At 35.7% G+C, this 16,212-nt stretch overlaps 1 protein-coding gene across 3 annotated transcripts in view; it reads right to left on the bottom strand.

Annotated features, from left to right (window-relative positions):
- The window catches only part of LOC102221619 (attractin-like protein 1), a 361,245-nt gene that overhangs the window by 27,963 nt on the left and 317,070 nt on the right, over window positions 1–16,212 (bottom strand). For all 3 annotated transcript variants that reach the window (XM_023327068.1, XM_023327067.1, XM_023327066.1), the window contains one exon: window positions 5,592–5,706. In XM_023327068.1, coding sequence (XP_023182836.1) covers window positions 5,592–5,706 — 115 coding nt within the window. The remainder of the gene's footprint in view (window positions 1–5,591; window positions 5,707–16,212) is intronic.

Here is a 16,212-nt window from a genome sequence, read left to right on the forward strand (position 1 = left end):
CTCTTCTTCCGCAGCCCCTGGATGAACAGGAACAATTGATGTTTGTTCGTTCTGTAGGACACAATTTCTCTTTAAGGAGAAAAAAAAGTCAAAGTTTAGTTTGTTTTACATTGTTGTTTTTCAGCACACGCAAATGATAGAGCACTTAATAAATTAAAATAAAAGTTGTTCATTTACATTATATTCAATTAGACCAAAAAGGAAAGTTATTAGTTATACTCTACAATTCAGAGTAGAATTCAATTTTTAACGAGATCCAAATTTTTTAAAGTTTTTGACCAACCTTAAAGTGTCTTCAGCTCGTGGAGCCGTTTCAGTGAAGTTAGCGATCATGGAGGGAAACTTGCTGCTGCTGTTCTGCTCGGTCAGAATGTTGCTGATGTCAGAAAAATCTGCTGTCATGTCATGAGCTGAAAAAAAAAAAAATTAACAACCATGTTTGCAAAAAGAAGTGGCAAGACCGTATTTTCACTTAAGACTTATAAGATAGTTTCATGATTTTGGTTATGCCTGTAGAATTTAAACTGAGGTAACACTGAATAATGAATCGTTGGGTAAATAGTTTGAAAAAGAGAAGATATTAAAGACCTGCTAACCTAAATGGCTACAAATGCAACCATTGTTGAAAATGAATCAAACTCATGTGTAATGTTTTGTCTTAGTGTAATGTTTCACCTCTCTGCAACACTTTGAGTCACTAAGCTTTATTCTTTTTAAACCCTTGCTAATTGGTCAGTTTGGTTTCAAAAGGGGAACAATGACCTTTTTATATAACAGAAACATAAAATTTACTCTTTTTACATCTTTAAGATGACTAAAACAAGACTCACTGTGTATGCTGAGGGCGATGAGTTCAGCCAAAAGTAAAACATTCAGGATTCCCAAACAGACAGCTGCACGGAGGCAGAGCCTCTCTTTGGAGCTGGTCAAACCTTAACAAAAACCTCAACCTTAGCAAAATTGAATTCAATACACACTAAATTTCTCTGTAACTTTGCTCTTACCTGTGTGATTAGATGCAGTTTTTCCAACAGGTTCCATATTGACGTAAATTTCCTCCATCGCTTCAGACTCTGTGTTGGCTTTAAACATTGACTATAAAATCCACTGCAGTAGTGGAACTAAGTGAAAAACTGTGGAAAAGAGATGAGATGTCTGGTGTTCAACAAAACAAAAGGTAAACGTATTTTAGAGATAACAACCAAATAAAGAAATTCATGAACGCAGATTCATTATTAGTTTCTTAAATATCTTACACAACATAAAATTCTTGAAGGTTTCAATAGTTTCATAAGTTCATATTTGCTGATTCGGTTCTGAATCAATGAATATTTATTTATCCTTTTTCTTTATTTTCCTTCAGCTTGGTTAATCCTACTCATAATAAACACTTTACACTTTTCCATGGGTGAAAACATAATTGACTCTTTCCATCTTTAAGATGACACAAAATTAAAAATTGTTTTAAATCACGGATATAAGGATGAAAAAATACATCTGATGTTGTGATGGTCTTGCTTCATCTTGCTCCTGCGGATGGCTGTGTCCAAAAATATTTCCTAAAGGCTAATAAATTATTGGAGCTGATGACTGGTTCCCTCCTTGGTCATATGGGCCCAACAGTTTTACAGGTCTCATGCTGTCCTGATAACTAGTCACAGCCTTGCTCTCGGTAAATACAACTATCATCTTTGTATTTTGCTTTCTAAATCCTCTTTTAACCCTGTTTCTTGTCTAGTAGCAGAAACACTTACATTAAGAAACCACAGGTGTTGAACTGAAATCCTCCTTTAGTCCAGAAAATGTAAAATACCTGAATTGCATTATTACAAAACTTCTATAACCGTTGGATCGAATAATTATGGAATTGTACGTATTTATTCATATTTTAAAGATATGTACTTTTAGGACAGCCATCTAGTAAAAACAAGCTGCATGAGCTGGCTAGTACTGTCTAAACCTCAGTCACCATATCTTCTAAAACAGCCATGAGGCAGATCAACAGTTTGACAAACAGTTTGCTTTGTGAAGCACCGCCTCGCTGGGAGGGAATCAAAAGGCTAACATGCCAATCAGGTGCAAGTTGGGCGGGTTAAAGTAAGAGAAACCCGATACTGCATTCAGAGCATGATGAAGACCAGCAAGCAAAACAATCACAGAGTGGATATAGTAGAATATCAGAGTTCAGGAGATACAGGATAGAAGATTTGACTGAATCAAGACATTGCCCAGAAGTTCAGACTGGGAAGCTAACTGGCAAATTACTAGCTAAGTATGTGGAGCAGGAAAATAGACCGTATTTACTTTAATTTATGCAAACCAATTGCCTCAAAAAGATTCAATTACTGCTACATATAAAAGACAAGTGTAGTTACACCGTGTGATTTTGGCAAACAATATTCTTAAACTCATCCAAAATATTATTCTCCGTAAAACTTATTTTATTTTCTGCCTACAGCAGCAGCAGCAATATATTTGCTACATAGATTAAAGATTCATGGTCTCATTATTTGACATGGTTGTTCTGTTCAAAACCTTTTGGTTTGCTTGAGCAGAAATGGTGTAGTGTCTGGGCATGTTAAAATGTTCAACTTTTACCACCCTAAATCCTCATTACTTTCAAATAGTTCACTTTTTATTTTATTTTAGTTGTTGCATGGACTCAACTTAAATAGATTAACTTATAAAGCTTTTTTATATATCCAAATGTTCCTGCCACTTGTTTAAGATTAGTACAAACAACAAGTCGATGATAATTAAGTGATGTTTGCTTGAACTTTTTTTAAGTCTAATGTTTTATTTTACAGTGAGGAAGGCCGGAGTCTAGCTTTAGCAGATGGCTGAAGGCGTCTGATCCGCTTCAAACTCAGTACCTGTTTGCTCCAAGGCAAAACTTTGGTAAGGTTAAATTTAGTGGCTAAAGAAAGTCAGACGGTTCGTTCTCTAATGTGAGAAATCCCTTGAGGTTGTCAAGTTTCTTGTTTGATCAGATCTTGTTAGTCAGTATGATTACTAATTAACGGTTGATTCTTTTGTATCTAGATGCAACGTAATCATTCAATTCACAATTGAAGTTTTATTATCGGGATTCTGTAAATTAAATATTTCATAGTATATTCCAATTATTCCTTTCAGTCTAGGCTCCCTGAAAAGGAAAATGACCTTTCAGAGAAATATAATTTTGATTGCTTTGAGTTTAATGATATTTTACTTAATCTGACTGATATGATCTTCTTTACCGCATACTGATGCTACGCATTGATCATTTATAAGCTTATCAATTACAAGAGTTGTTGTACTGTCTGTTAGAGAACATTAGTGAACAGCATCATTAGGACCAAGGAACAAAAGCTGCAGATCATTTTAAAGGTAACAAAACAATTCACCATGTTGTGAGCAACTCTTGGAGCATGGTTGTGTAGTGAGTATGTTTAATTTTTATTTTTAGGTAAAGTGTACCAATAGCAAACTTAGTCAATGTTATTATAAGTGGGGCTAGTTGTCAGAAGATGTAAGTAAGTCTCGGTGAGAGGGAGTATTTAAGAAAAAATTCACTGATTGAATTGTTGGCTGATAGCCAGCATATATTTAAATTTGTGCAACAAACACCAAAAGAAAAAAATACTATATAAAAACGGAATGGCTATTCAGTTTGATAAATATTTACACATTGAATAAATCAATATAAATCCAAGGACACACATTAAAACATCAAATCTAAATAAATAATATGAATTATATTAATTATTTTAATACAGACTGATGGTTCACATTGATCATTTAAAAGTTTTAATAATGAAAAATTTTAAAAATTAGAGGTGTATTATATTTTGTTAGTGAACACACTAAAGTGTGTAGATAATGGGTGGAGGGAAAGCTGAAAGATACATATGAGCAACCTCACCATGGCCTGTTTAGTCCCTGTCAGATATTGTTCAGAAGTACGAGTACAAATGAGGAACATTTTCTGAAATGTATTACACTAGCAGGTGTTACAGAAAAAAAATCTATGAGTTTCAAATGTATTTAAACCAAGATTTACTATTTTGGAGAAAACATGAAGCAGTGGGAAGATCAGTGTTGATTCAGCAGCAAGACAAAAAACTGAACAAAATCATTCACAATGATACCGGGCCAAATTCTGGAAAAGTCTGGACAAATTCTTTAACTGCGGAAAGATAAACGTTAAATTTGAGCAGCCTCACGTAGGCCTGTTTACTGTCTGTCACATGTTCTTCAGAAGTACGTGTACAAATGAGGAACATTTACTGACATGTTGCACACTAGCAAGTGTTACAGAAAAAAAAATCTATAAGAGTTTAAAATTGAAGTGATGAAGGAAATCATAAACTCATAGTCAGCACTGACTAATCGTGCTACCATAAAATAAAGCGGTAAAACAGTTAAAACTCTAGGCTTTCTGTAGAGGTATGTGTTCAGTCTTACGGGTGCGCACACACACACACACACACACACACACACCCACCCACACAGACAGACAAGCATCCATGGCAGGGGGTCTGGGTGTGGATATATGCAGATTCCAAGAGCTGATAGCAGACCCGATCAGGAAGATATTCCGTTTTAAAACCAGAGATTGATCACCATTGTTATCGATTGTTTGTCAGAGGATGTCGGTGACATAGAGTTTCCTTGCACAACATGTGTTTTGACCCCAAAGGTCATGAGAATCACCCAACTAGGATTTTTTTAACCTGCCTCACAGAGCCCGTTTCCGCAGTGTCTCAGGAAAAATATTCTGTTTAAAACCGGAGGTAACTACAACATCCTATTTAAATATACTATATTGTATATTATTCTCAATTATCTAACACTTATTGTTTTTCATACTTTCATTGTATTATTCTTAAAACTCATAATTTCCATACTTTACTTGTATTATTCTTACAACTCATACAGGTATGAAGGCGTGGGAAAAACGGATCTGTCTGGGGGGATGGGTGGGAAAGGTGGGGGAGGGGTGGGAAAGGTGGGGGAGGGGCATCCTGTGACCGGAAATCAAAATCTATTCGTCATCAATCAATCATCCATCAAACTCCGATTAAAATTTGACAGAAGGGTGCCTATAGAGTCTCTCTTTCATGTAATTGATGACTCTGAAGGCTTACAATTTTAGAATCAGAATTGTGATAGATAAAAACACCAACTCCAAAAGTCAGTACAAAGTCTTGGAGGACATGTTTTCTCAAAAACTTTAACTCACTTTGTTTTTAGCGACGTTAAGCAGAAATGGATAAATAACCGCAGCTTAACTGAGATTCTGACCAAAGTGAAATGCAGTTTCTTTTAATTTTCTTGTAGCAAAAACAGCAGAGGGTCAGACTGACATAAAAAATATGGCTAAGTAATTGTAAGCAATTGATACACAATGACACAATTAATATGTAAACTGATTTTAAGGACTTTATTTTGCAAAAAAGGGCAAATTCTCTATGTCCTACATAAATCCCATCATTTCATCAGGAAAATTCATTTTATCGTGATTATTGACAGCTTATTTATCAGCAGCACATTCAGATGATGTGCCTGCGCTGTGATGTGTGGGTCAGTTCGTTGTGTACAAATCATACCAGACTGTCCAGGTGGAGGTATCCCAGACGGGAGTCTTGGGAGATGCAGCAGCACAGTGAGGACTCCTGCTCGGCTGCCCCAGCACGGCTCCATGGCAACGAGCTTTGGCACCCCCTGCGTATGACACGACGGCAAAAATTCTCAGCTAACATTCAGACAAAGACAGGAATCTGTACTTAAACATAACTCTAACATTGTGTTTGTAGAGATAACATTATGTTAGAGTTATGACAATTACTGTATATTGATGATGTCAGGAATTGTACCAGGTAATTATCCTTTTGAATTTGGTTCCACATATTCTCATATGAATTGTTTTTAAGCTAAAACATATTTTATGTCCATTTGTTTTCTGTTTGTTAGAGACCATTTGAGTTCATCAATATTTGATGTAAGCATGGATATAAATGTATAAAGCATGAGCCGATTGAGGCAACTGTTTGAGATTGAGATAAATGTTCATTTAAAGTGTGGATGCGTGGCCAACACCCTGTATGGGAGCAGAGAGCAGACGGGTTACTGCAGAGCAGCTGAAAAAATAAAGCATGCCTTTATTTTTTACCATCTTCAACATAGAGCCTTTAAAACAACCAATTAAAATCTTTATATTTTCTAGCAAAACTCTGGTGCTGAGCCTTAAGTTTACGTTATGATACTCCCAAATATTCAATTTCGACATAATTATAGGTTCTCATCCATTCAGGACAAATGGGGAAAAAAAAAGGTTTAAAGCAACTTAAGTTATGATTTAAATAACACATAACTTGTATTAAGAGTCACTGCAATAAATCAATATTTATGAGGAATTTTATTAAGTGGAGTCACTTATTAAAACGTTTTAGTCAGAGCCTTAAGTTTTTGTAAAGGTGTAGACCACTGAGGAAAACACATTTGATATGCATTGCTACTAGTCATTTTTGGTCCTGCAGCTTAAACACAATAAAAACATTTTAAACAACATTTTCCATTACATTTGACTGTAACTTTGAACCCCCCCCCAAAAAAAATTACTCTTAAATGGGATTTCCTCACTTGACACAGACTGAATGACTTTATTCACTTCTTCCACTGCTACTGGTAAATATACAGACAGACTACAATTCTAAAACTGAGTAGAAAATCAACATCATTCTTCACAACTTCTCCTTTTTTTCTTGGGAACATTTGGACCATTTGAAATTCTACCAGAGAAATCCAAGTCAATAGGAGAAATCTCAGACTGAGCAAGCAGTGAGAGAAGATGAAAAATGAGCAGAATTGCGTAAGAAGGCAATAGCATGTCTAGATATAGACATTATGTTGTAAAATTTCTCCAAATACACATACGGTACAATAAAAACTAGTTTTGATGTACCTAAAACCCACCCTACTTTTTAAATGAATTTATTTTGGTTGATGTGTTTCCTATATGTGATCCCAATGAGACATCTGCATTGCAAGATCAAATGTCTCTGGATAATATTTCCATTCATCTCAGTGAAAACAAGAAGAGTCACTCATATTGATCTAGTTTGACCCTTCTGCCATATTGTACCACAAAAGTCACTGATTGTTTCACACTGACTGTGAGGGAAGTTAAATATATTTCTATTAACAAACTGTATACAGTATATTTGGCTACTTTTCACACCTGTAAGTTTACCAAAGATTTAATCATTATTTTATCTTTGATTTGAATTGTTAAGTTCCAACTCAGAACAATGATAAAAATAAAAAAAACTATTGTTTTTCATCTTTCTAAGGCTTTTAGTTGTATTTTTTAAAATAAATATTGTTATATCATTTCTTATGTTATATCATAAGAGCTCATAAGAGCTCTTATGACACATGGGCAGGACATAAAGTTTTTTGTGACATTCTTTCTATGTACATGTACTTATTATACAACATTGAAAAACTAATATTTTTGAGATGTCAATGATGTGTGCCAATCAAGGATACAACCATAACTGTACACCCAGTTAACGGTTTTGTCAAAACACTTGGAAATGCAAAATAATGTCCTACTTATCATTCAAACCCTTTTATCACTGACAGAACATAGCTATCTCAAACAAATACATTCTTTTCACATGTACAAGTGCCTAATTAATGGACTAGAAATAAAATAGTTAGGCTACAAGAAGTCTTACATCAACAACCCAACATAATCTGCCCCTGAAAACCATCTAAATGTCCTTCAGATGTATCTACAGTATAAATATATTTTTTATTTTATCATGACCTGTGTCAGCATACTCCTTTTATTTTAAGCATTTTTGGTAAAATTGTATGAAATTTAGATGTTAAACAGTATTACTGTAGATTTTGGGTCACACAAGAAGAATTTAATTCCAGTTTTTTGCAAATGTGTTTGTAAGAAATTTGAAGGTTAAAGGAGCTTTGGGTCATCAAGACAACTATGCAGAGTAACTATGCAGAGTAATGTATTTACCATTTAACTGTATCTATATCATCTACAAATGAAGTACTAATGGTTACTTCAGGTATTATATCAACAAGTCGGTGGCATTGTAACACTACTTACAGAGCAACACAAAAACACGGAACAGCATCATGTTCAGGTTACCATGGCAAAGACATTATTATTTAAAAAAAAAAAAAAAAAAAAAACACCACTCCCATGTATATTAGTGAGAGATAAAGAAGCATTTTGAAATATTTCCACTCAGAGCCATTTTCGAAAATGATTACTTCTGGTCTTACAAGACGCATAATCTACATGAACGCACAGCAAAGCAATGAAAAAACCTTTGCGAATACACCTAAATTTGACACAAATGGCCAGTGTTTTTTTGCCATTGGTCTGTAGAGCATAAATTATTCATTTTAAAAAATTCACTAGAATCATCAAAGGGTTACGTAAAATTCCAAATGTTCAGGAAAAACACCTGTGAAGAACTGTGAAGCTAAAAGACGGGAGATTAAAAGTGAAACATACCAAATGCAGAGTTAATAATCTGTACAAAAACCTTTGGCTGAATGAAATGTTATAAAGCTCTAGCTGTGCTAAGAGCTAGCAGTGTGGATAAAATAACCACATCTAAAAATATATCCACATGCTTCAGCTTTCAGCAGACGGACACTAAGTGATTAGAGGACAACACCAACTTGACTCCTGTCGGCGTAGTTAGACCACCTTGGTACAAACACACAAACATCCCCTCCAGCGTTAATAGGTTTAAGTGCTGGAGCGTACGGTTTAATTAGAGGCTGCTCTGTTAGTTTAGTTTTTTTTTTTTTTCCCAGAGTGTCGGGGACATGATGAATTTCTCACTAAACAAACCAAACTGACACTGGGAGTGGGAACGTGTACCAGTGGAGGAGCACTCTTACTGATTGAAATTATACGCAGACAAAATACAGTGAATGACATGTTGTGAAATAAACAGCAGGTGTTTATTGACTCTGTCACATTTCAGCTAATAACACTCTAATATTCACCCATTTACTCACATCACTGCTGTGTTTACTTTGTTTTCTGTGGCAATGGTACAGACAATAATTTTGACTTTTGTATAGTTTTGATCCAGAAAGTTCTTTGATCTGAAATGCAGAGAAAATTACAAAGGGACAGTTTCTGCAGAAAATATGTAGATGACAAAAGACATCATACAGCTTTATGGGGAGGCTTTAACCATCTACGTTTTAGTAGTTTGAAAATCATATTTCAGATTTTGAACCAAAGAGCTGCAATAGCATAACTTAAACTTAGATCAGCCAAAGAAAGAGTGAGGGGAAATCCCACCACAGTATCATATGTCTACCTTAAGTTTTAATGCCAAAGATACGTAGCTTTAAGTAAACAAAGTAGCATCATCTTTCTACTTAATTCTACTCTGAAATGCCAAAGTTAACCTGTCGCAACTACAGAAACACTAGATACAAGCAAAAATTATAGCAGTGACCCAATAATAGAATTACATAATCTCATTCTACTCTGTGTTAGTGGCGTTTTACTCACATCGGCATACAAAATTCTTGATGTGACTCAAAATTATTTGATATATTCGTATAATATGTCAGGAAAGTATTCAATGTACATCACATTTCCCACATTTTATGTTCTTATTCAACCTTATTCCAAATTGTATTAGACAAATCTCTTTCCTCAAAATTTGGCAAATTTATCAAAGATGCAAATCCAAGAAATCAGATTTATGCAAGTATTCTCAGCCTTTGCTTAATACTTTGTTGAGCTACATTTGGCAGCAATTCCAGCCTCAAATGTTTATGAATATGGTACCACAACCCATAGCTTACCTATCTTTTGGCACTTTGGCCCATTCTTCTTAACAAAGTTTGTAACTAAGAGCAAAGTGTAAACAGTGTCGGCGAAGTCATGAGCTATGATGGTTTCGGGTGAATCTTCAGCCTGGAACTCCTTGAGTCACACTCAGGATCCAGAATGTTTTTGTTTTTGTTCATTATTCATCTATTGTCACAGATAATAGATATTGCAGCTAGGCATACACCAATCCACTATTTTCACTTCCGATACAGATATCTGATATCTGAGAGACCCACAAGGTGTGGAGGCCTTCAAAAAAGGTCTTAAGACACACCTTTTTAAACAGGCTTTTTAGATCTGTTAGCTTTTTTAAATTGTAAGTTTTAATTTGTTACCATTTGGTGTGAGATGTATTATTGTATGTTTTATTGTAAGTTTTATAATCTATTTTCATCTCTGTATTTCTTTGAAATGTAAGGTGCGTTACAAATAAAATGTATTATTATTATTATTATTATTATTATTATTATTATTATTATTATTATTATTATTATTATTATTATTATTATCTGAGGTTTACTATCGGCCAATACTGACTCAATACCAAAAAATATTGAATCGGTATCAATATCAGTGCTAGATTAATTTACAAAATGTCTTTCTTTTTTTTTTAAACACAGACATACAGTAAATGTACTGAATTACAAATTTATCTGATAACTCTGAACCAATACAGGACACTTAAATACACCAACAGCTTCAAAAGCGGGTCAAACATGTAAAAACAACTTTAATTTGTTCCATCAGAGCCATCAGGAAAAGACCACCCAATGTAAAATAAATTAAAAAAAATTCAAACTCTGTGATGGTCTGGTGACCTGTCCAGGTGACCCCAACTCTCACTTGTTCACCGCTGGAGATAGACTCCAGAACCCCTCATGACTCCACTAGGGACGAGTGTGTTAGAGAATGGATGGATGGATGGATGGATGGATGGATGGATGGATGGATGGATGGATGGATGGATGGATGGATGGATGGATGGATGGATGGATGGATGGATGGATGGATGGATGGATGGATGGATGGATGGATGGATGGAACTGACAGAAACAATAGGTTGACTAACTTGGTCAGACATGTAAAAATAAACTGCAACAAATCTGTTACCGATATCTGATCTAGAATTTTTCTCAATGTCTGGACAGATACAGATGTTAATATCGGTTCGGTGAATCTATAATCACATCATTTGTGACTGAAATTCCATGAAGTGGGTAGAATATATATTTATAAAAAAACATATAGGGGCAGCAGAACAACCAATTCCTGGTTTTCTTTTTTGTTCTACAGAAAATCCTAAAGTGTTTTCTCGATTTGAAGCACACAGATGAATCTGAGTAAATTCATTTCCAGGCTTCCTCGTTGTATCCTCAAACAGATTTTATAAATATTGTACTTTTGCAAATGCAAACTCATAACAGCTTGAGAAAGTTAATGATGAAGCAAACCAACGATGGAACAAGAGTTCTCACTGGCATCTTTCCCAAAGTAATCAAGGTAAGTAAGGAAGACGAGGGCAGAACGGCGAAGGCTGCAAGAGTTGAGAGGACGATGAAGTAAATGCAGTCATCTAAGCGTATTGTAAAATCCTGCTGAGCTGTGTGTCCAGCATGGGCCACAGTCTGCTGCTAAGAGGGGCAGAGGGTCTGACCTGAAAGACGGGGAGGCCCAGGTGTCCTGCTCCAGTTTGTTTAGGCTTTAAATATGAAGCGTTGCTGAAGCCCAGGCAGCAGCTTTCGCTGACTTCATCTAAAGCTGAAATTGGTTCTTTGGCAGTGCTGAGCAGCACCGCTCCGGCAGATCATTCTATCAGAAATTACTGGATGTTTTCCAGAAGAAAGAAAGGTGAGGGGTCCACTACAGAGCGAAGGCAACATTCAAAGTACCAAGTCTTTTTCCTGCTTTCAAATTTCCCCAGGAAAGCTACAGATGAACTGGTAGTGTTCATTATCTACCAAACTGAAGAAATATTTTGGTAAAATTAATTAGTTTACTTTATCTAAATCTGCCATGGTTATGAATCATTGTTGGGCTGAGCCGTAAAATAATTCTCAGCAACTAAGTAGGATGAGAAATCCAAAGTGACGGAGAATTTGCCGGTGGGAAAATAGTTTATGTTTTGCTGCTATGTTTGTTTCCTGATGACTTTACAATATTTTTATGAGCTCACTATAAATACAAAATATATGAAGTCAGGTAAAAAGCGTTTTTTTTGTCCTTCAGCCCCCGTTTCTATCAACGAACATTTCTGAGGTAGACAAAGTTCTACTTGGTTCCTTCTTAGAAAACAGTCTTAGCTGAAAGTTTCTACTCATAAAAGAAACTTTAAGGCAAGGTCACCTCACACTGCCCTTTTAATCAAGTTTATATCATCTGTTTGGACTGATATAGCTGTAAAAAACAAAGAATAGAGGAAAACCCGCAGACGCTTCAGGGGAAAGCAAGGTGAGCCTGACCTTTTTATTTCCTTTCATCTCTTCTCACCTCATTGTATCTTCTTTCCTCCTGATTTTTGCTTTTAAATTCACATATTTTTTGTGTTATCTTAGTACAACAAGTGTACAAATCTTTTCCTCGTGCTTCCATGTTAATTTCAAGTCTTTTATGAGACAAGTAATTGGCAATGAGATGAGGAAACTAAGATGGAAGTCTGTCTTCTAGCATTACTTTTGTCTCCTTCACTTTATTCTCTATAGTTACAGATTTGGTAAGTTGCAAATTCCAGGAAAACAGAAAAACTACTGAAGAATAAAAAATTACATCTGTATTAATACAGTTTTTTTTATTTGGTCCTTGTTTTATGCTAGTAAAATATTAACAGAAAGCCAAATTATTAATGGATTAATATTTATAGTAAATCAGTAGATGTTTCCAGTTTTAGACTTGTTCAACTATCCATCCATTTTCTAACACCCTTGTCCCTACTGGGGTCAGGAATGGTGTGGGTGTCTATCTCCAGGGAGACATTTCAGGCGAGAGGCAGGGTCACCCTGGACAGGTCACCAGTCTATTGCAGGGCAACACAGAGACAGACAGGACAACAACCACGCACACACACCTAAGGAGAATTTAGAGAGACCAATTAACCTGACAGTTATATTTTTGGACTGTGGGAGGAAGCCGGAGTATCTGGAGAGAACCCACCATGCACAGGGAGAACATGCAAATTACATGCAGTAAGACCCCAGGCCGGGAATCGAACACAGGACCATCTAAATGCAAGCCAACAGTGCCACTGTGCAGCCTCCTTGCTCAACTAAATTATTTCTATTTGTTAAGAGCATTGATATTGAAAGAAAAGAATTGTATATCCTTCTACAAGCTCATCATAAAAGTTTGTTGGAATGTTTTTGTGAGTGAAATCAGGGCATAGTTCATATTACTGAAAAATATTGATTTCTTTTTTGTAATAAGCTACTTTGTAAATAATTTAGCTTAACCTGAGGATACACTGTGAGATTTTTGCTCATTTTCAGCTGATTTGTGATTGGTTCGAGTCCCTGCCTGATAGTCGTGTATTGACCTCATATCCATCTCCCAACCATCATGTGGTTGATGGAATATCCAACCTGTTTGAAATTCTGGTTCCCACAAACCTGAAACCTGAAACTGTCATACCCCAGTTACTCAGTGGAGCAATTCTCAAGAAGGCATACAGGTAACCTGCCTTACTGTAAAATGATGAATTCCATTTTTATTCACAAACTGATCAGAACTCATTCCTAAGCATTCTTTGTGCTGAAGACCTCACAGTCAAACTTCTCCTGTAATAAAACTCAGAGCTGATCAGATCAGAACCGATCCCCACCACAAGACCAGAACCTGAATCCCAAAGGCTGTAACATTCTTGTCTTATATTGAGTAGCTCTGCCATTTTAAATCCGCCACATGTTAGAGATTGTGTTGGTTCAGAACAATTGAATTTAGCGCTGCAAGCATTCGTTGGCTCTCTCTCAGCCGATCTCTTCTCCTCTCCTCCTTCCTGTTTTCCTCTTCTCTTCTTTCATGTCAGATTCAATCTACTCTATAGAGATGTTAGGCTCATATGAAGCCTAACATCACATGTTCTTTGTCTGGTCCAAATGTTAGCGTTCGACATGTGGAGGTTTACAACCTGTTGTTGAAAGGTGTTGGGTCGGTCTGGACAGTGACCTGACCTCCTCCATTTTATTTATTTCGAACATGATAGCAGTATAAAATAACACACATGAGCAAGGAATGCAAAAGACACATTTTTTGTACCACAGTAATCTTAACATGCTCGAAATGTACTCTGTTCAGCAAATGTTTTACTACATTTCTGGTTCTGCAAATCAGATTTTTCCCTTGTTTCCTTGCTAAACTTGTAAGCTTTTTTTAGTAAGTAATTTTTGAATTTATGTTCCAATATTCCATTTCATTTGGTCATAGTTCATTCAATAATTTGATTTGATTATTATTTTATCATTCAATATGTCTATTATTCCTTTTGTCTTTTCATCAAGATTGCATGCCAGTAGTTAAAGAAAAAAGTTATTAATGGAATAATTCAGCTGTAAAGTTAAGCCATTTTGTTAATAATTTCTTAGACTTGATAAGGAATTAGCATGTCAATGATCAGTGATCATTGATAAGTGATCGTTCCTGGTCATGTGAAAAGTTTCTTCTGCAGTTTTTCTGAATTCATTTCTTAATGACAGACTGCGTTTGGTTTATGATCCACAGTTGCTGGAGTTTGTGTGCCGATTAAACTAAAGAACTTTATTTATTTATTTTTTTAAATCAGTCAATAATAGATTAAACCATCTGGTAAGATAAGAATCTGTTTTTCATAGTTTAGTTTATATTTCTGGTTTTACTGCGAATCAGATGATTTTTAGTTAACTTTACAGCTGAAAGAGAGAGCACTTTGTTTCTAACCTACACAGACTATGAGAACTAGGGGTCAAAATAAGAACTCATTGTAATAATTTCCAACAACTGGAGGAAAAACAGAACTTCTGTATCGGGTTCATCTCTCATAAACTTTTTTTCTTATCTTTGTTCACATCCATAGATGCCTGGAGCACAGAGCTAGTGCACAGCAGAATATTTGATATGGTGATTGTGCTGATTTTACACCTATAATACCTCTTTACACGCTAAGGTTTGTATGTATAGAAGCACCGATATTGAGAGTTTCTCTGGCTTCTTTAGTTTTATCTCATCTAAAACTGTCTTTGAATCCAAATGAGATTCCTTCCTCTCCAGTCTGAGATCTAATCAACTTAACTTTGGTTTCCTGTATTCTGAGGGTAATAAAAGAGGAAAATAATGATCACTGGACAGATATGCATCCTCATCCTCATTCTGTCTTAAAACTGTAATTTTATTTCATTCCCTCAGACTGTGAAGCAGAACACAGTTTCAGGTTTTACTAGTTGGACAGTCGAAGCAAAGTTTAAACCTCCCACTCAGACGCAGCTAAACACTTAAATATTGCTATTTAATGAACACAAGTTCATACCCAATAACTGATTGACATTCGCACCAGTCCAACTGTGTGTGACTTCAGTTTTCTTCTGTTTGAAAACTCAAGGCACAACATCCTGAGACACTGAAACTCCACAATATTTCTGGAAAAGATAAGTATGTATCGCTAAGCAATACCAGGTTGATGTTAATTCATCTGGTCATGTGTAATGTACCCTGGAAATGATGGTCAGTTCTTTTGCCCAGACAACCTATGATACCTACAACTGAGGCTCTTATTTTGAAGCTAAAAGGAAGAAGATCTTGACTTGGCCTGATATTAAAATCAAACCAAAACCATTGAGGAAGACGCCAGCATTTACCAAGCCCTAAACAATGAACAAGGAGGCAGCAATAGCATTAACCAGAGGAGCAGCCAAGAAGCTTCTGGTGGCTCTGGAGGAGCTGCAGAGAGGTGGCAGAGTCTGTTGATAGGTTGTGGACAGTACCTGTTCTTTTTGGAAGGGTGGCACAAAAATAGAGATTGTTGAAATAAAATTCTGAATCTGTTTGTGGTTTGGCTTGCGGCAGGAGGCGATCGGCAGTGACGAAACGGCAACTGAATGTTTTTAAACGTAGTCTGATATACAGTGTGGATATTTTTCTTCAACAAGGACAAGGAAGCAAGACTGAGTTGATGATTAGGATGGAACTAAAAACATGGCAATCCAGGAGGGGAACTTGATAGTCTGGTAGATTAGGTTATATTTTCAGCTGGTGAGGTTCGCTTTCACACAGCATTGTTTGGTGAAATAAACTAATTTCAATATGGCTGAAAAACCAACTAATCATGGAGAAAGAACTTTGATTTTTTATTGACATATTTCCATTTGTTT

The sequence above is a fragment of the Xiphophorus maculatus genome, chromosome 22 (genome assembly GCF_002775205.1).
Source record: "Xiphophorus maculatus strain JP 163 A chromosome 22, X_maculatus-5.0-male, whole genome shotgun sequence".
NCBI classification, from domain to species: Eukaryota; Metazoa; Chordata; class Actinopteri; order Cyprinodontiformes; family Poeciliidae; genus Xiphophorus; species Xiphophorus maculatus.